The 21,353-nt window shown below is 54.1% G+C and overlaps 1 protein-coding gene across 2 annotated transcripts in view; it reads left to right on the forward strand.

Moving 5' to 3' along the window:
• erbb2 (erb-b2 receptor tyrosine kinase 2) overlaps nucleotides 1–21,353 on the forward strand; it is a 217,907-nt gene that overhangs the window by 173,586 nt on the left and 22,968 nt on the right. For both annotated transcript variants that reach the window (XM_063037112.1, XM_063037113.1), the window contains exons 13-22: nucleotides 674–873; nucleotides 3,281–3,410; nucleotides 6,177–6,267; nucleotides 7,231–7,376; nucleotides 7,464–7,508; nucleotides 9,403–9,541; nucleotides 12,695–12,817; nucleotides 14,296–14,394; nucleotides 15,793–15,978; nucleotides 20,352–20,510. In XM_063037112.1, coding sequence (XP_062893182.1) covers nucleotides 674–873; nucleotides 3,281–3,410; nucleotides 6,177–6,267; nucleotides 7,231–7,376; nucleotides 7,464–7,508; nucleotides 9,403–9,541; nucleotides 12,695–12,817; nucleotides 14,296–14,394; nucleotides 15,793–15,978; nucleotides 20,352–20,510 — 1,318 coding nt within the window. The remainder of the gene's footprint in view (nucleotides 1–673; nucleotides 874–3,280; nucleotides 3,411–6,176; nucleotides 6,268–7,230; nucleotides 7,377–7,463; nucleotides 7,509–9,402; nucleotides 9,542–12,694; nucleotides 12,818–14,295; nucleotides 14,395–15,792; nucleotides 15,979–20,351; nucleotides 20,511–21,353) is intronic.

Here is a 21,353-nt window from a genome sequence, read left to right on the forward strand (position 1 = left end):
GGGTCCTGAGGCTCCTGTACCTCCTTCCTGATGGTTGAGGGGGTAATAACTGTTCCTGAACCTGGTGGTGTGGGACCTGAGGCTCCTGTACCTCCTTCCGATGGTTGAGGGGGTAATAACTGTTCCTGAACCCCTGAACCTGGTGGTGTGAGTCCTGAGGCTCCTGTAGCTCCTTCCTGATGGTTGAGGGGTAATAACTGTCCCCGAACCAGGTGGTGTGGGTCCTGAGGCTCCTGTACCTCCTTCCTGATTGGTGAGGGGGTAATAACTGTTCCTGAACCTGGTGGTGTGGGTCCTGATGCTCCTGTACCTCCTTCCTGATGGTTGAGGGGTAATAACTGTTCCTGAACCTGGTGGTGTGGGTCCTGAGGCTCCTGTACCTCCTTCCTGATGGTAAATGCAAGACGAGAGCATGACCCAGATAGTGGAGTTCTTTGGTTTTTCACTTTGATCTTGAGTTGAGACTTTGGATTTGATTTCAGTCTGTGCATTTGATTTCTGATTGCGTTTGATTTCTGACTGTTTGATTTTTGACTGGTGTTTGATTTCTGACTGTGCATTTGATTTCTGACTGCGCGTCTGATTCCTGACTGCGCGTCTGATTCCTGACTGCATTTGATTTTAATCGTAGGTTTTGATTTTTGCTTTTGACTTGCTCCCTCTCTGGTTACAGTGGTGCTTATGCACTGTCAGTGCAGAACCTCACGATACAATCGCTGGGACTTCGGTCTCTGAAAGAGATCAGTAACGGGCTGGTGTTTATTCACCACAACCCTAACCTCTGCTATGTGAGTACCATTCCCTGGAGGCAGCTTTTTAAGAAGGATCACCAGGAAGAGCTGATAACAGCCAACAGGCTCCAGGACCTCTGTGGTAAGTAGCAACGGCCACTGGGATGGAGTCCCATCTGACTACTCAGCATGCGGGGCACTTAAGATTTCACGAGGCTTTACAGCACCCGCGACCCGGGTTCAATTCCCGCCGCTGCCTCTGAGGAGTTTGTCAGTCACTCCCCGTGACCGCGTGGGTTCCCTTCGGGTTCTCTGGTCCAAAGACATACCGGTTCATAGTCATAGTCACACTTTATTGATCCCGGGGGAAATTGGTTTTCGTTACAGTTGCACCTTAAGTAATTAAATAGTAATAAAACCATAAATAGTTAAATAGTAATATGTAAATTATGCCAGGAAATAAGTCCAGGACCAGCCTATTGGCTCAGGGTGTCTGACCCTCCAAGGGAGGAGTTGTAAAGTTTGATGGCCACAGGCAGGAATGACTTCCTATGACGCTCTGTGCTGCATCTCGGTGGAATGAGTCTCTGGCTGAATGTACTCCTGTGCCCACCCAGTACATTATGTAGTGGATGGGAGACATTGTCCAAGATGGCCTGCAACTTGGACAGCATCCTCTTTTCAGACACCACTGTCAGAGAGTCCAGTTCCGTCCCCACAACATCACTGGCCTTACGGATGAGTTCGTGGGCTAACTGTCAGTTGCCCCGTGATTAGGCTGGGGTTAAGTCGGGGGATTGTCGGGCAGTGGTGTCTCGAAGGGCCGGAAGGGCGGATTCCACGCTGTATCTCAGTAAGGAAATTAATTAAAAGTACGTCCATGTCACCATTCACAGCCCTGGGATTCATTCTCCTGCGGGCATAGTCAATAAATCCACTGTAGAATCGGTGAAAGACTGACCCGACCTGGGTGTTCACCCAGAGAGCAGAAGACAACAAGCTGTGCGCAGACACAAAAGGAAAGAAATGATAACAATAAACGCGCGCCCTTGGAGACTGAGGCCCTCGGTCGGTCACTGTCGACGTCTAGCCGCCCGGATACACGCAGCCGATGGGTCCACGGGAATGGCCGGGGGCGGTGGAACGTTTAACATCCGGGCGGATGGCAACAACCTTTCAGGAACGACTGAAAATCGGCTCTGTTTACCGTTTATATGGATTAGGAATTTGCTCCGGTCGGTTGGCGTGAAATGCAACAAAAACATTTAACAACTAGAAAGAATTATATAAAGAATGTTTCAGCTGTATGGGACCCTGGTCAGACCCCACTTAGAATACTGTGCTCAGTTCTGGTCGCCTCACTACAGGAAGGACGTGGAACCCATAGAAAGGGTGCAGAGGAGATTTACAAGGATGTTGCCTGGATTGGGGAGCATGCCTTATGAGAATAGGTTGAGTGAACTCGGTCTTTTCTCCTTGGAGTGACAGAGGATGAGAGGTGACCTGATAGAGGTGTACAAGATGATGAGAGGCATTGATCGTGTGGATAGTCAGAGGCTTTTCCCCAGGGCTGAAATGGCTAACACGAGAGGGCACAGTTTTAAGGTGCGTGGAAGTAGGTACAGAGGAGATGTCAGGAGTAAGTTTTTTATGCAGAGAGTGGTGAGTGTGTGGAATGGGCTGCCGGTGATGGTGGTAGAGGCGGATATGATAGGGTCTTTTAAGAGTCTCTTAGATAGGTACATGGAGCTCAGAAAACTAGAGGACTATGCGGTAGGAAAAATTCTAGGCTGTTTCGAGAGTAGGTTACATGGTCGGTACAACATTGTGGGCCGAAAGGCCTGTAATGTACTGTAGTTTTCTATGTTTTATGTAAATAAATAAAGTTGGAGGTTAAAGTGTGTAAAGTGAGTATTTGAATGAACTGCCAGAGGAAGTGGTTCAGGCAGACATCATGGTGTCACTGAAGGAGCCCTTGGCTGGGGTCGGAGAGAAATTGGGACGAGCTGGATTAGCCAGCATGCACTTTTTGGGCCGAATGGCCTGTGTGTCTGTGGGGTGTTGCTGGCTCTAACGCCGTGGCTGGCGGAATGACAGTCAGAGCGTGGCCCGCAAACAGGGAAACGCCCCGTTCTCCCGGGACGGCCACGGGCGCCGGGGCAGCGTAGCGGTTTAGCGCCGCGCTGCTGGCAGCTCAGGGCATCGGGGTTCGGAAGACAAACTCCCGCCGCCCTCCGTGCGAAGCTGGCAGGTTCCTTCCCGCGAGCGGGTGGGTTCCCCCCCCCCCCCACCGGGTGATCTGGTTTCCTCCAGCGCTCCAGAAGCGTACCGGTCGACGGGTTGGTTGTCGCTGTAACTTGTCCTGTGACCAGGCTGGGGTTGAATCGGTGGGTCGGTGAGGCTCGCGGGGCCAGAAGGGGGTTGTAATTATATAACGGACCAATACTCTGTCCCCCACCCCCCCCCCAGTGAGCGTCACACTCCCTGACGCTCCTGACCGGCGCCTGCGTCTCACCTCCCCTGACTCGCTCCCCCCTTTTCTCTTGCAGAAGCCGAGGGGCGCTCCTGTGACAGCCTGTGCACCAACGGCAGCTGCTGGGGACCCGGCCCGGCGCAGTGCCTCTCCTGCACGTACTTCCGCGGTCAGGAATGCGTGGAATCCTGCAACTTGTATGAGGGGTAGGGGCCGCATTACAGGTGGTGGGGGTGTGGGGGGGAGGTGACGGGCTGATTCGTGTAACAACGGCCGAGAGACAGCTTGCAATATTGTGTTCAGTTCCGTTCACCTCGTTATGGGAAGGACGTGGAAGCTTTGGAAAAGGTGCAGAGGAGATTCACCAGGACGCTGCCTGGATTAGAGAGGGTGCAGAGGAGATTCACCAGGATGCTGCCTGGGTTAGACAGGGTGCAGAGGAGATTTGCCAGGATGCTGCCTGGATTAGAGAGGGTGCAGAGGAGATTGACCAGGATGCTGCCTGGATTAGAGAGGGTGCAGAGGAGATTCACCAGGATGCTGCCTGGGTTAGACAGGGTGCAGAGGAGATTTGCCAGGATGCTGCCTGGATTAGAGAGGGTGCAGAGGAGATTTACCAGGATGCTGCCTGGATTAGAGAGGGTGTAGAGGAGATTCGCCAGGATGTGACCTGGATTAGAGAGGGTGCAGAGGAGTTTTACCAGGATGCTGCCTGGATTAGAGAGGGTGCAGAGGAGATTCACCAGGATGCAGCCTGGATTAGAGAGGGTGCAGAGGAGATTCACCAGGATGCTGCCTGGATTAGAGAGGGTGCAGAGGAGATTCGCCAGGATACTGCCTGGATTAGAGAGGGTGCAGAGGAGATTCAGCAGGATGTGACCTGGATTAGAGAGGGTGCAGAGGAGATTCACCAGGATGCTGCCGGGATCAGAGATGGTGCAGAGGAGATTCACCAGGATGCTGCCTGGATTAGAGAGGGTGCAGAGGAGATTCACCAGGATGCTGCCTGGATTAGAGACCGTGTGTTTTTGATATAAGGTTGAGCGAGCTCAGGCTTCTGTCTTTGGAGCGAAGGAAGGTGAGAGGTGACCTGATAGAGGTGTACAAGATGATGGGAGGCATTGATAGAGTAGACAGCCAGAGACTTTTTCCCAGGGCAGAAATGGCTAATACAAGCGGGCATAAATTTTGGGAGGAATTATAGGGAGGATGTAACAAGGAGGTGTTTTAACTCAGAAAATGCGTGGAACACCCTGCTATTTAAGAGACTCACGTGGATGAGAGAATAATGGAGGGCTATCTCGGAGGGAAGGGTTAGATTGAACTTGGGGTGGGTTATAAGGTCGGACCACATTACACCCTAAGAGCTCGGAGCAAAATTGAGCCATTTGGCCCATCAAGTCTACTCCTGTCCATCATGGCTGATTTATTATCCTTCTCAACCCCATTCTCCTGCCTTCTCCCTGTAATCTTTGACACCCTGACTGATCAAAAACCCACCAACTTCCAATTTAAATATACCCAATGACTTGGCCTCCACAGCTCCCTGTGGCAATGAATTCCACAGATTCACCACCCTCTGGCTAAAGAAGTTCTTCCCCATCTCTGTTCTAAATGGACATCCCTCTATTCTGAGGCTGTGTCCTCTGGTCCTAGACTCCCCCACTATAGGAAACATCCTCTCCACATCCACTCTATCTGTGTCCTCTGGTCCTAGACTCCCCCACTATAGGAAACATCCTCTCCACATCCACTCTATCTGTGTCCTCTGGTCCTAGACTCCCCCAGTATAGGAAACGTCCTCTCCACATCCACTCTATCTGTGTCCTCTGGTCCTAGACTCCCCCAGTATAGGAAACATCCTCTCCACATCCACTCTATCTGTGTCCTCTGGTCCTAGACTCCCCCAGTATAGGAAACATCCTCTCCACACCCACTCTATCTGTGTCCGATGGTCCTAGACTCCCCCACTATAGGAAACATCCTCTCCACATCCACTCTATCTGTGTCCTCTGGTCCTAGACTCCCCCAGTATAGGAAACGTCCTCTCCACATCCACTCTATCTGTGTCCTCTGGTCCTAGACTCCCCCAGTATAGGAAACATCCTCTCCACATCCACTCTATCTGTGTCCTCTGGTCCTGGACTCTCCCACTATAGGAAATATCCTCGCCACATCCACTCTATCTGTGTCCTCTGGTCCGAGACTCCCCCACTATAGGAAACATCCTCTCCACATCCACTCTATCTGTGTTCTCTGGTCCTAGACTCCCCCACTATAGGAAACATCCTCTCCACATCCACTCTATCTGTGTCCTCTGGTCCTAGACTCCCCCACGACAGGAAACATCCTCTCCACATCCACTCTATCTGTGCCCTCTGGTCCTAGACTCCCCCACCATAGGAAACATCCTCTTCACATCCACTCTATCTCTGTCCTCTGGTCCCAGACGCCCCCGCTATAGGAATCTTCCTCTCCACATCCACTCTATCTGTGTCCTCTGGTCCTAGACTCCCCCACTATAGGAAGCATCCTCTCCACATCCACTCTATCTGTGTCCTCTGGTCCTAGACTCCCCCACTATAGGAAACATCCTCTCCACATCCACTCTATCTCAGCCTTTCAGTATTCAATAGGTTTCAATGAGACCCCCCCCCCCACCTCATTCTTCTAAACTCCAGTGAGTACAGGCCCAGAACCATCAAACGCTCCTCATATGTTAAGCCTTTCACTCCTGGGATCATTTTCATAAAACTCCTCTCCCAACGCCGGCACAGGGGCCCAATGCTCCTAGTGTGGCCTGACTCAGGAAGCCTCAGTGTCGGCCGAAGAGCCTGTACTGTGATGATGAGTCAGCCATGTTGGGGCAGTCTCGACGGGCCGAACGGCCTCGCGCGGCTGCTCCGCCTGGCGGTCTGGTGCTGCTCGTCAGGACTGCCTCCTTTACCCTGGCGATCTGTCTCCTCCCGCAGCTCGTTCCGGGAGTACCTGAGCGAGTTCAACTGCATCGCGTGTCACCCCGAGTGTCTCCCCCAGAACGACAGCCTCAGCTGCAGTGGCAAGGTGAGCTGGTGGTGGGAGGGGGTGGCTGGAACGAGGCCGTGGGGGGGGTGAGGGTGTCTGCGCGTTCTCCCCTTCACGTGCGCGGGTTTCCCCCGGGTGCTGCTGTCTCCTCCCCGCAGCCCAGCGACGTGAGAGTCAGGGAGCGTGAGTCGTCGGGGGGCAATTGCGGGCTCCTCTCTCCTGTCAGATTCCTTCTTTTCCAGCCCTTTACCTGTCTGGTCTTTCCCCTTACCTATAACCTGTCCTCTTCCCCCCACCCAGCGTCTTCCCCCTCCTGTTCCAGAATCTGATGAAGGGTCTCGGCCCGAAACGTCGACTGTTTATTCATCCCCACAGATGCTGCCCGACCTGCTGAGTTCCTCCAGCGTTTTGTGTGTGTGTCTGTGCGTTGTTCACTCATTTATCACATCACACCGAAGCGTGCAGGGAACTGCGTCGTTTGCGTTAACGACCAGCCCAGCCTGAGCCGCGCTGGGGGCAGCCCGCGAGTTGTCCTGCTGAGCAGTGTGGCGTGCCCACGGTGCGCGGCAGAACAACACGAGCCACAGCCACCAGCGGCCCTGGGCAGCACGGGAGCAGAATCATGCCATTCGGCCCTTCGAGTCTGTTCCGCCACCTCATCCCGTTTTCCCAGTCGCCTGGCCTTCTCCCCGTATCCCTCCGTGCCCCGACGGGTCAAGGATCCGTCGACCTCTGCCTTAAATGCACCCGACGACTTGGCCTCCGCGGCCGCCCTGCACCCCGTTGGCGTAACTGGATCACTGCGCCGGTGACCCCGCCCCTGCCTGTGACGTTCTCCCCGTGACCGCGTGGGTTTCCTCTCCTCCCGCGTTCCCAGGGTTAGTAGGCCGATCGGGCCGTGCCGTGTCTCAAAGTACAAATTTACGCGGAGAGCGGGTGGTGATTATTCCTCGCCCGGCGGCGGGTTTTGACGGGGACTGACCCTTCCATTCTCGCCGTCAGGGCTCCGACGCCTGCGTGGCCTGCTGGCACTACAGGGACGGCACACACTGCGTGGCCAAGTGCCCCAGCGGCCTGCACGGCCACATCTGGAAGTACCCGGACGAACACGGCCTCTGCCAGCTGTGCCCCATGAACTGCAGTCACTCGTAAGTACAGGTCGGGCACCGAGCCTGCGGGAAACCCTCCCCCGCCCACCATGCGTTCTCCGCCAGTAACTGTGTCTCGTCCTGCAGGTGTACGGCGGGTGAAGATGGCTGTCCGGAGGAGCCCATTCACAGGTGAGCCCTCTTCCTCGCTTTCTTCCCTGGGCGATGGCGTAGCTGTCAGTAGCCCCCGCGGCCCGGGGGCTTCTCGGTAGGTTTCAGCAGGATGTCAGAGAACAGTGCACAATCTACGTCCTGAAATTCTTCTTCTTCGCAGACGTCCACGGGAAACAGAGGAGTGGCCCCGAAGAATGAATGAGAGTTAAAACGTTAGAACCCCAAAGTCCCCCCCACCCCCGGCTCACCCCTCAAACGCACAAGCACCAGCAAGGCAACGACCTCCACCCCCACCAGCTAAAAAGCATCGGCAACCCCCAACCCCCCCACAGAGCACTCGAGTGTGCAGCAAACCATCAATAAAACACGGACTTGCGGTACCCCAACGGCTACTCATTCACCCAGTATTCGACATACCACAGGCTCTCTCTCCCTACTGAGGGAGAAGAGGTGTCTCCATTTGGGGAGGCATAACAAAACAACTCGCTGATTTACCATATTAAAAGTCTCGTCAGTTGTCGTAGCAATCGGACAGGATACACCCTCCTCCCCAGCCTCGGCGCGGCCAGAGGCCAGGTAACCTCCCCTTGTCAGCCCTCTGCTCGAGGGGTAACGAGGGAGAGGGTAGGTCCCCTCGAGGATCAGTGTGTGTGGCACCACTTAGATTAGATCATGAGAACACTCAGTCCTCATTTATTGTCATTTAGAAATGCATACATGCATTAAGAAATGATACAATGTTCCTCCAGAGTGATATCACAGAAAACAGGACAAACCAAAGACTAACACTGCCAGAACCACATAATTATAACATATAGTTACAACAGTGCAAAGCAATACCATAATTTGATGAAGAACAAACCATGGGCACGGTAAAAAAAAGTCTCAAAGTCCCCGAGTCGATCGACTCCCGAGTCCCCAATAGCAGGCGGCAAAAGGGAGAAACTCCCTGCCATAAACCTCCAGGCACCGATAACTTGCCGATGCCTTGGAAGCAGCCGACCCCAGCCGACACTGAGTCCATCCGTCCGAAAACTTCGAGCCTCCGACCAGCCTCTCCGATACAGCCTCCCGAGCGCCATCCTCTGCCGAGCGCCTTCGACCTCACCCCGGCCGCTGAAACACGCAAAGCCGAGGATTTCGGGGCCTTCAGCTCCGGAGATTCCAGTTACCACACAGTAGCAGCGGCAGGGAAGCGGGCATTCCAGAAGTTTTCCAGATGTCCGCTGTGCTCTCACGTCCGTCTCCATCAAATCAGGGTTGTGCACGGTCCCCTACTTGGCAGATAACAGATATTCATCACCGAATTGGCTGCGCGCGCTGTCATCTCCTCCTCCTGCAGCCACAAGGGACGAGGCCTTGAATGTGTAGGTGCGAGGTTTTGCACATGAAGAGGTCAGATGCTTTAGGCTTTGGTCACAGTAAACGTCTGGACCCCCCCCCCTCCCGCCGCCCGAGCTTTGATGTACAGGGAGTTATCCAGCGTGCGCTTGCTCGAACCACCCCCGCACGTACTTACCACCCGGACTGAGGCACCACAGCGTGCGCGAGCAGCGGTTAGCATCGTGCGGTTTCATCACAGGGTGCCGCGAGGTCAGAGTTCCGTTCTGGCGCAACCGTGAAGGGGAGCCCACACCTTCTCCCCCGTGACCCTGCCGGTTCTCCCCCCCGCCAAGTCCAAAAGCCGTTTTTAGTTTAGTCGGCTTACTGAACTGGCCGTTGTGAGTTGTCCTGGGATCGGTGGGTTGTGCCAATAAGATACCGGGAATCGTTCCTCGACGATCTCCCTCGCTCAGATTATGAAGCAAGTCTTTCCACCTGGGGAGGCGGCCTCCCGCGAGCCTGCGGACTGGTCTCTGGGGGGGAGCGTACCGTCTGATGGACCTGTGCTTCTCTCTCTCTCTCCGTCCAGCCAGGTGACCTCGGTGGTGGCCGGGATCGTCGGGGCCCTGCTCTTCATGCTGCTCATCGTCCTCCTGATCGTCTGGTGGAAACGCAAGGTCTACCTGAAGCAGAAGCACAAGATGATGAGGCTCCTCGAGCAGAACAAGGTGAGCCCGGCGCGGGCCGCGGTCCGGGGCGGCGGTGGGGGAGCGGTTTCGACCTCTTATGAAGCTCGCGGGTTTACCCACGCGGTCGTGGGCTGGACTGCGGTTCGCCTGGGTCCACGCGGAAATCGTACGCCCACTGGCCGCTTCACCCGGTGCCTCCCGTACCTCATAAAGTGGCCTCAGAGTGTGTATTTGTGGTCTCCCGCTGCCGCGTCCCGGCCTCTTCCGCGCACCACTGTTGTAACACGTGGTCATTTACATTAGATTATGAGGACACTCAGTCCTCGTTTATTGTCATTTAGAAATGCATACATGCATTAAGAAATAATACAATGTTCCTCTGGAGTGATATCACAGAAAACAGGACAGACCAAAGACTAACACTGACAGAACCACATCATTATAACATATGGTTACTGTCATATATTTGAGTTACTGTCGGCTTTTCCGGGCCCTGTTCCCAAAGATCTCGGTTCCTCGGGCACACAGCCGGCAGCCGGCTCGCTGCTTTCGATCTGCCGCGCACTCCCGCGACACGCCGGGTGGCGGCAATGGCACTCAAATCTCCCCCCCGCCCCCCCAGAGCCGGGAAACTCTAGCACCCCGAAGGCGCGCTCGTCCTTGGCGCATCGAAAAGCGGCCGGTTGTGAGGCCCGAGAGGGTGTCCCGTTCCCGCAAATCATAGTCATATAGTCATAGTCATACTTTATTGATCCCGGGGGGAAATTGGTTTTCGTTACAGTTGCTCCATAAATAATAAACAGTAATAAAACCATAAATAATTAAATAGTTATATGTAAATTATGCCAGGAAATAAGTCCAGGACCAGCCTATTGGCTCAGGGTGTCTGACCCTCCAAGGGAGGAGTTGTAAAGTTTGATGGCCACAGGCAGGAATGACTTCCTATGACGCTCTGTGTTGCATCTCGGTGGAATGAGTCTCTGGCTGAATGTACTCCTGTGCCCACCCAGTACATTATGTAGTGGATGGGAGACATTGTCCAAGATGGCATGCAACTTGGACAGCATCCTCTTTTCAGACACCACCGTCAGAGAGTCCAGTTCCATCCCCACAACATCACTGGCCTTACGGATGAGTTTGTTGATTCTGTTGGTGTCTGCTACCCTCAGCCTGCTGCCCCAGCACACAACAGCAAACATGATCGCACTGGCCACCACAGACTCATAGAACATCCTCAGCATCGTCCGGCAGATGTTAAAGGACCTCAGTCTCCTCAGGAAATAGAGATGGCTCTGACCCTTCTTGTAGACAACCTCAGTGTTCTTTGACCAGTGCAGTTTATTGTCAATTCATATCCCCAGGTATTTGTAATCCTCCACCATGTCCACACTGACCCCCTGGATGGAAACAGGGGTCACCAGTACCTTAGCTCTCCTCAGGTCTACCACCAGCTCCTTAGTCTTTTTCACATTAAGCTGCAGATAATTCTGCTCACAGCATGTGACAAAGTTTCCTACCGTAGCCCTGTACTCAGCCTCATCTCCCTTGCTCCAGCTCCAGGTCGGGGTCCTCATCAGAAACCTGAAAAGGGGACCCGGCTGGTAGCGCAACAACATCAGCGCCAGACCCGGGAGCCGAGGTTCCCGGGTTCGAACCCGGTCAGGGCCGCTTTCCATCCGTGCCGGGTCGAGTGTTGAGGTCACAACTCGACCTCGTAAAAAAAAAAGGAAAAATGCTGCCAAAATGTCTGTGGGAGGAGTGGCGGCCACCCTCTCTTGCTCCGCGCCTTGTAAAGGCACGGAAAAGGCATCGCCCCGCCAGCGGGCGAATGTACAAACTCCTCACCGGCAGTGCCGGGGAACCGAACCCAGGGGCCGCTGACCGCTGGTGCTGTAAAGCCACCGTGTCAGGCCGTGGCAAGGTGAGCCGCGACCAGCGTAAAGCCTCCACCTCACGCACCTGGTCTTCGGCCGTGCCGTGGCCTGGAGACCTTATTCCCGTTGGCCAGCCCCCTCCCCCACTACGTCTCCAGTCATCTAATTTCTTGTTAAACTGTTAAAATTTTTATTTAGAGACACGGTGCGGGAACGGGCCCGCCCAGCCTCGCAGGCCTGCACTGCCATGCCTCTTTGGAACGTGGGAGGAAACCTACACAGTCACAGGGAGAACGTGCAGGACAGCAGCAGGAATGGCTGCTGCTGTAACAGTGTTGCTCTAGCCGTGTCGCCCACTGTCTGCCTCAGCCATTCACGTTACCTCAGTCCACGGGGAGGGGCGTAGCGGGTCCGGGGTGCAGGTAGATGCGAGGAGGCGGAATGGCGGCTTGGAGGGGACTAGATGGGCTGAAGGGCCTGTTTCTCTCTGCTGTAGCGCTCTGTGACTTGGTGACTCAGTGGCTGAGAAAAAAAGCAGCTACCCCCCTGCTAACCTCCCCTCCAGTCATGACCCTTTCTCTGCCTGCCGAGCCAGTGTTCAATGGGCCGCGTGCCCAGCGAGCCCTCATTCGATGGGCCCTGCGCCTGGCGAGCCCTCGTTCGATGGACCCTGTGCCTAGCGAGTCCTCGTTCGATGGGCCCTGCGCCTGGCGAGCCCTCGTTCGATGGACCCTGTGCCTAGCGAGTCCTCGTTCGATGGGCCCTGTGCCTAGCGAGTCCTCGTTCGATGGGCCCTGCGCCTGGCGAGCCCTCGTTCGATGGACCCTGCGCCTGGCGAGTCCTCGTTCGATGGACCCTGTGCCTGGCGAGTCCTCGTTCAATGGGCCGCGTGCCCAGCGAGCCCTCATTCGATGGGCCCTGCGCCTGGCGAGCCCTCGTTCGATGGACCCTGTGCCTAGCGAGTCCTCGTTCGATGGGCCCTGCGCCTGGCGAGCCCTCGTTCGATGGACCCTGTGCCTGGCGAGCCCTCGTTCGATGGACCCTGTGCCTAGCGAGCCCTCGTTCGATGGACCCTGTGCCTAGCGTGTCCTCGTTCGATGGGCCGCGTGCCTGGCTAGTCCTCATTCATTGGGCCCCGTGCCTGGCTGGTCCTCGTTCATTGGGCCCCGTGCCTGGCTGGTCCTCGTTCATTGGGCCCCGTGCCTGGCTGGTCCTCGTTCATTGGGCCCCGTGCCTGGCAAGTCCTCGTTCATTGGGCCCCGTGCCTGGCGTGCAGATGGATAATTGACTTTGTTTGTGGCGTCCTGTCCGTCCCCAGCTCGTCGAGCCAGTGAGTCCGAGCGGCGTTGTTCCGAATCAGGCGCAGATCCGAATCCTGAAGGAGACGGAAATGAAGAAGGTGAAAGTCCTGGGATCTGGCGCCTTTGGAACCGTTTACAAGGTAAAGAAACAAGGCTGACGTTCCCTGCGGGGGGTACGCCCCATCAGGCGGTCGGGCTGCGGGGTGGTGTCGAGGTAAAATTCGTAGAGGTGAGGTAGTGTTGTGGGCGGTTGTAGAAGGTTGCTGGTTACAGAGTGCAGAGAGCTGAGATATGGCTACTGGAGTTCGACCCAGAGAAGTGTGCAAGTTCAAATCTGAAGTCAGAATGCAGGTTAATGACAGGGTGGAGAAACAGAGAGACTTTAGGACCCACGTCCACAGATCCCTCAGAGTTGCCGAAAAGGTTGACAGCGCGGTTAAGAAGGTGCGTGGCGTGATGGCCTCCGTTAGGGGATTGAGTTCAAGAGTCGCGAGGTAATGTTGCAGCTCTACAAAACCCTGGTCAGACCACACTAGAAAGTTTTTGACACAAACAGGCCACTCAGCCCAACTAAGAAACTGGGGGGTGCTGTGCTCAGTCCTGCTTGCCTCATTCCAGGAAGGAGGTGGAAGCTTTAGAGAGGGTGCTTAGGAGATTCACCAGGCTGCTGCCTGGATTAGAGAGGGTGCGGAGGAGATTGACCAGGACGCTGCCTGGATTGGAGAGGGTGCGGAGGAGATTGACCAGGACGCTGCCTGGATTGGAGAGGATGCGGAGGAGATTGACCAGGACGCTGCCTGGATTGGAGAGGGTGCAGAGGAGATTCACCAGGACGCTGCCTGGATTAGAGAGAGTGCAGAGGAGATTCACCAGGATGCTGCCTGGATTGGAGAGGGTACCTTATGAGGAGATTCACCAGGACGCTGCCTGGATTGGAGAGGGTACCTTATGAGGAGAAGTTGAGCGAGCCAGGGCTTTTCTCTTTGTGGCGAAGGAGGACGAGCGGTGTGCCAGATGGAATGATAGAAGGGGCAGCCTTTTTCCCAGGGTGGAAGTGACTAATACAAGGGGGCCGTAATATTAAGGTGACTGGGGGAATGTAGAGGGGGTGGATGTCAGAGGCAAGTGTTCTTTTCAGACAGAGAGTGGTGGGTGTGTGGGAATACCCTGCCATGGGTGGTGGGAGAGGCAGATACATGAGGGACATTGAAGAGACTCTCAGACGGGCATGTGGATGATAGAAAAACGGAGGGGTGTGTCTGAGGGAAGTGTTAAATAGATATTGGCATAGGTTAAAAGATCAGCAAGTTTTAGACTGAGGGGCCTGTACGAGGATGTAGTGTTCTATGTCAGTTTACTTCTCTCCGCACAGATGCTGCCTGACCTGCTGAGTTTTTTAAGCATCTCCAGTTTTTTTATTTCAGCTGCCCTGCCTTTGCAGTATTTTTTGGTCGCTATTACCTGCCTGCTCCCCTCCCCTTCGAGGCTCGGAAGGGTTGCGACCCGGTGGACGCAATCGGGTTGCGGGGGTGGGTGCGCGGTGTGAGGCGGTTGGGTGCGTGTCTGGGGAAAGGCTGGGTGCTCCTAACTTCCGTGCTCCCCCTTCTCCTGAACGCAGGGTGTCTGGATGCCAGAGGACGAAGACGTGAAGATACCTGTCGCCATTAAGGTCCTCAGAGAGGGAACGTCGCCCAAAGCGAACAAAGAAATCCTGGACGTAAGTGGAATCTGCGAGCCCACCCGCTGAATGAACGGGAGCCGCGTCGAGATACAGTTTACCCTGAATAACCGTAGAACTTCGAACATGACAGCACAGTACAGGCCCTTTATCCTCATCATTACACGCTGTGTCTACGGCGTGGGTGACCATGGTGACCTTGATCTTGGCAAACTTTTCTGCAGAAGTGTTTTGCCATCGCCACCTTCTGGGCAGTGACTTTACAAGACAGGTGACCACTCCCCCCAGCCATTAGATTAGATTCTACTTTATTGTCATTGTGCCGAGTACAGATACAAAGCCAATGAAACGCAGTTAGCATCTGACCAGAAATGCAAAGAATAGTGTTATTTACAAAATAACTGTGAATAAAAAGTAAATGCTACAGCACACAAATATAGAAGTACTGAGACAGTACAATATGGGTGCAATACTGCTTAGCGCTGTGATGTGAGGTTCAGCAGGGTCACAGCCTCAGGGAAGAAGCTCTTCCTGTGCCTGCTGGTGCGGGAGCAGAGGCTCCTGTAGCACCTACCGGATGGGAGGAGACTAAAAAGTCCATGGTTAGGGTGAGATGCATCCCTGATAATGCTTTTCGCCCTGGCCAGGCAGCGTTTATGGTCGAGATTGTCTGCCTGGCGTCAGTGGTCACATCACCAGGACTCGTGATCTGCACCGGCCGCTCGTACGACCGTCCACCACCTGCTCCCACGGTTTCACGTGACCCTGATCGGGGTGGGCTAAGCAGGTGCTACACCTTGCTCGAGGGTGACCTGCAGGCCAGCGGAGGGAAGGAGTGCCTTGCAGCCACTTTGAGCCTCTCTTCCTATTGTGCCAACATTTTAACCTACTCAATCTAACCCTTCAATCCGAGATAACCTTCCGTTTCCCTGTCATCTATGCGCCTGTCTTAGAGTCTCTTCAAAGTCCCTCATGTACCTGCCGCTATACAGAATTAAGACCATAAGACAAAGGAGCAGAAGTCGGCCATTCGGCCCATCGAGTCTGCTCCGCCATTTTATCATGAGCTGATCCATTCTCCCATTTCGTCCCACTCCCCCGCCTTCTCACCATAACCTTTGATGCCCTGGCTACTCAGATACCTATCAATCTCTGCCTTAAATACACTCAATGACTTGGCCTCCACATCCCCTCTATCTCGGAGTTTTCGATAGGTTTCAGTGAGAGCATGGAACGAACTTCACAGTACAGGCCCTTCGGCCCACAATGTTATGCTGACCTTTTAATCTACACTAAGATCAATCTAACCCTTCCCTCCCACGTAACCCTCCGTTTATCTAAGAGTCTGTTAAGTGCCGCTAATGCTCCTGCCTCCAAGGGGAGCAGTGGTTGGTATCAGACGGGGCGAGGTGATACTGAGTGCGTTGTACTTTGCAGGAGGCGTACATCATGGCGGGCGTGAGCAGCCCCTACGTCTGCCGCCTGCTGGGGATCTGCCTGACGTCCACGGTGCAGCTGGTGACGCAGTTAATGCCGTTCGGGTCCCTGCTGGACTACGTCCGCGAGCACAAGGACCGCATCGGATCCCAGCACCTCCTCAACTGGTGTGTGCAGATCGCGAAGGTAGGCCGGCGGGGTCGGGCGCCGCTCGCGGAAAGAGAGAGCGCGTGAGCTTTCAGTCCGTGACTCTGGGGAGATATTTCGCCTCTGGGCGCCGCGGGGATGCGGTGGTTTTGTTTGGGGAAATTTACCAGGGTAGCGGTTACCTGCGGACGGAGCACAACCGCCCAGCGCTGGGGCTTGGCACCGTGCGACGCGCTTCCAAAATAAAGAATTCCGAAACGGGAAAACAACGGAGGCTACCCGCGGGAATGTGCACCTCGGGTGGTGGATGGTTGGGTCGAGTCATTCTCCGGTCTTGGCAGTCCGTCTGCAAACCTGACGTCGTCACTGCTCCGTTCACTCGTGGCGTTTTCACCGAATGCTTGGCCTTTATGTGCTTATCAGGGAGTTCCTAGAAGTGTGGCTTTCCCACAGGCGGTTCTGTGAACAGACGTGTAGGCTTCGATCCTGTTTATATAAGCCAACGTGGGCAGAATTGCAGACCGCAACAGCAGAGTTCGCCGCACAGCGAGGCACCCTCCCTGCGTCACAAATCGAGTTCCCTCAGTAACGACCAACCAGCCGATCGATAAGGCCAAGCGTCCGGCGAACGCACAGCCAGTGAACAGCGCTGGCGACGTCTGCTCGTGTGGTGGCGAAACGTTTGCAAGCGGACCACCGGGATCGGGCAGAAAAGCACGTTCAGTCCCCCAGGTTACGATACCAGCAAAGCTGAACGAGCTGGCAATACTAAAACCAGACGTACGGCAATACCAAACCGTTATAAATTAGCAATTTGAACGATCTGAGTGTGGTGGAGAAATTGACGATCTCAGCAGTTAACGAAGGATTTATCACATCACCTCCCCTGACCCCGTTCTGAACTCGACTAAGACAAAGCATGACTCCATGACTGTGCTCATTAGCGTCGACCCTGCCCGACCCACGTGACAGATGACCAGTAATAAACGCGTCTGAAAATGCAATGCAGACAGAAAAATAGATACAACCAGATCAGAGCTTCTGGTGGCCAAACCTTGTCACAGCTGTCAGGCAAAGTGATTGGGGTGGGTACGACGACACCTTTTTTTAAAAAAGCAACACACACACTCACACACACACACACACACACACACACACACACACACACACTCACACTCACACACACACACAGGCAAACACACACACACACACAGGCACACACACACAGGCACACACACACATACACTCTCACACACACACACACACACACACACACACTCACACACACACACACACACACACAGACACACACACACACAGGCACTCACACACAGACACACAGACACACACACACACAGACACACACACACAGGCACTCACACACAGACACACACACACAGACACACACACACACACACACACACATACACACACACTCTCTCACACACAGACACACACACACAGACACACACACACAGAGGCACACACACACAGACACACACACACACATACAGACACACACACAGGCACACACACACAGACACACACACACAGACACACACACACACACACAGGCACACACACACACAGACACACACACACACACACTCTCTCTCTCACACACACAGACACACACACACAGACACACACACACACAGACACATGCACACACACTCACACAGACACACACACTCTCTCTCTCTCTCTCTATCTCGATCTCTGTCTCTCCATCTCTATCTCTATCTCTCTCTATCTCTATTTGTCTGTCTCTATCCCTCTCTCTCTCTCTCCCTGTCACTCTCTGTAGCTGTATCTATGCTGGAGGAACTCAGCAGGTCAGGTAGCATCTGTGGAAATGAATAAACAGTCGACGTTTCAGTCCGAGACCGTTCCTCAGGACTTGAAAGGATAGGGGAAGATGCCAGAATAAAAAGATGGGGGGTGGGGGGAAGAGGACAAGCTAGTAGCCGGGGGCGGGGAGGGAGAGAGATAAAGGGCTGGAGAGGAAGGAATCTGATGGGAGAGGAGAGTGGACCGTGGGAGTAATGGAAGGAGGAGGGGAGCCAGGGTGAGATGATAAGCTGGTGAGGAGAAGAGGTAAGAGGCCAGAGTGGGCAATAGGCTGGAGAAGGAGAGGAGGGTTGTCCACGGGAGAAAGGGAAGGAGGAGGGGACCCAGGGGGAGATGATAGGCAGGTGAGGAGGAGAGGTAAGAGGCCAGAGTGGGCAATGAAGAAGAGGGAAGGGGGAGAAGGGGAAAAATGACCAGAATGAGTGTCACGTACCCCGTGACGGGTTAACGAACCAGCAGAAATGGAACACATTTTGGAGTCCAGTATTACTATTAACTAATGGTATTTATTCGTAACTACGCAACACAGTAATATAAATGCAGGTAAATCAAACAGGTTAGCAATGAATATATATATAAGTGTGGAAATATATGAAAATCAAGCTTCTTCAAGTCTAAGGGTAAATAGTCTTACGATGATGAGTAAAGTTCAGTTCAGTTTGTGGTATTGAGTTGAGTAGTGATGGAGAGAGAGAGAGAGAGAGATTTGAGTCTTCAGGTGAGCTGACGCCGTCGATCTTCCCGTTGTCCTCCAAAATCCTTTAGAAGTCACCGACTGTGACGACAACAAAGGGGACCGTTCTTCTGTGGTGGAATTATCAACCCAGGCGAAGATCGGACACACAAATAACTCCCCACCGGTCACACCCTTTTCACACTGCGAGAGCCACTGATCGATCCGCCTGATCGATCCTCCAAAACCCGCCTTTTCTGTGGGCACAACAAATCTCATTCAGTGTCCAAAACCATGTGTCTGTAGGTCTAACAGCTGACCTTTTATTTATCTCACTGTGCTGAATACCAACTGTCCATCAAGCAGCTCCTCTCTTCTCTCTCTGTAAGAATACAGAAGCTGAAACCAGTGTCCTTGTAAAAATGTAAACGTGCTGCAGAAAACCCACAACATCATGCAAAGCTGTCTTCGTCTCTCTCTCTCTCTCTCTCCCTCTCAAAAACAAGATGTTGGTGTTAGATAACTCTCTCTTTTTATCAAGGTGTCTGTGTTGGGCACCTCTCTCTCTCTCCCTTTTCAAAAGCACAGTTCATAGGGGTAATTCAGGACCCCGTCACACAAGAAATCAATGTCCATGCCTTCAGGTTGGGGACTACCCAGACGGAATATAAGGTGTTGCTCCTTCACCCTGAGTGTGGCCTTATCGTGGCAGAGGAGGAGGCCATGGACCGACATGTCAGAACAGGAATGGGGGATAGGAATTAAAACGGTTGGTCGGCGGGAAATTCCGCTTTTGCAGAGATGCTCCGCAAAGCTTTTTAAAAGGCATGAAGGGGAAAAGTTTAGGGCAGGGATTCCTGAAGTTTTTCATGGCGTAAACCCCTACCATTAACCAAGGGGGCCTGTGGAATCCCTGGCAGAAGGATACGGGCAAAATGTAGGGAAATCCCGACTGTCCTGGATGGGCGTGGACCGGTTCAGCCAAGGGGCCTGTCTCTGTGCTGGCTGACAGCCGGGGAAAATCGAAATTCAGTTGAATAATCAAGTACGGCTGGTGAAGGTGACCGTGAATTTGCCCCGTGTGTGGGGTCTCCAGGTTCGCAGGAATGTGATTTAAGCTCATGGAGCTTAGAACTGTACAGAACAGGCCCGTCGCCAACCCTTTAAGTGCAATGTAACCCTTCCCTCCTGCATAACCCTCCATTTTTCTATCATCCATGTGCCTACGTAACAGTCTCTTAAATGTCCCTAATGTATCTGCCTCTACCACCCCCCCCGCCCCCCACCGGGCAGGGTGTTCCACACACTGTGTGGGGGAGAAAAGACTTCCCTCTGTCATTTCCACACCCCCATACTGTAAGACCATAGGAGCAGAAGTAGGCCATTCAGCCCATCGAGTCTGCTCCGCCATTCAATCATGAGCTGATCCAATTCTTCCAGTCATCACCACTCCCCATACCCTTTCAAGAACCTATCTATCTCTGCCTTAAATACACCCAGTGACTTGGCCTCCACAGCCTCTCATGGTAACAAATTCCACAGATTTACCACCCTCTGACTAAAGTAATTTCTCTGCGTCTCTGTTCTAAATGGGCATCCTGCAATCCTGAAGTCGTGCCCTTTTGTCCTAGACTCCCCTACCATGGGAAATACTGGAGGGAGTCACCTGCAGACTGTAAATCCCGGGAGCCAGGTGGGACTGTGAGTGGTGTGTGTGTGTGACAACAGGTTACATTATCAGCAGTGTGGTTGACGGCCGGGCGTGCAGCGAAATGACACCCAGGGGTGTGGGGGGGTAGGACCAGAGTTTGAGGGGGGGTTTCTCGGTCAGAGTGGCCGAGATCGGAAGAGGGCACGTCAACCAGATCTCATTCTTGCCGTCGACCAGGGAATGAACTACCTCGAGGATCAAGTCCGATTGGTCCACCGCGACCTGGCAGCGAGGAACGTACTGGTGAAGAGCTTGAACCATGTGAAGATCACAGACTTCGGGCTCGCCAGGCTCCTGGACACGGACGAGACGGAGTATCATGCCGACGGCGGAAAGGTCAGTCCGATCCGCGGCCCGTGATCTCTTTAGCCAGGGGAAGGTCAAAATAGTTCAATGTCATTTCCCGCAGACAAGTGTAAACGAGAACAAAATAATTGTCACACCAGATCTGAGCAGAACAAAACAAACACACAATAAGATAACACAATGCTATTTTTTAAAAAACACAATAAATATAAATACATAAAATAGCTTATACACGGATATTGATTGTGTGTCCACAAAGTGACGCTGGGCACAGGAGTGTCTGTACATGAGGCGACGCTGACGGGAACTGATAAAGTAGTGGTGTTTGGGTGTGTGGAGGGGTGGGTCAGTGGGTGTTTGGGTGTGTGGAGGGGTGGGTCAGTGGGTGGGGGTGTGGAGGGGTGGGTCAGTGGGTGATTGTGGGTGTGGAGGGGTGGGTCAGTTGGTGATTGTGGGTGTGGAGGGGTGGGTCAGTGGGTGATTGTGGGTGTGGAGGGGTGGGTCGGTGGGTGATTGGGGGTGTGGAGGGGTGGGTCAGTGTGTGATTGGGGGTGTGGAAGGGTGGGTCGGTGGGTGATTGGGGGTGTGGAGGGGTGGGTCGGTGGGTGATTGGGGGTGTGGAGGGGTGGGTCAGTGGGTGATTGTGGGTGTGGAGGGGTGGGTCAGTGGGTGATTGTGGGTGTGGAGGGGTGGGTCAGTGGGTGATTGTGGGTGTGGAGGGGTGGGTCGGTGGGTGATTGGGGGTGAGGAGGGGTGGGTCGGTGGGTGATTGGGGGTGTGGAGGAGTGGGTCGGTGGGAGATTGAGGGTGTGGAAGGGTGGGTCGGTGGGTGATTGGGGGTGTGGAGGGGTGGGTCAGTGGGTGATTGGGGGT

This window comes from Mobula hypostoma, chromosome X1 (genome assembly GCF_963921235.1).
Source record: "Mobula hypostoma chromosome X1, sMobHyp1.1, whole genome shotgun sequence".
NCBI classification, from domain to species: domain Eukaryota; kingdom Metazoa; phylum Chordata; class Chondrichthyes; order Myliobatiformes; family Myliobatidae; genus Mobula; species Mobula hypostoma.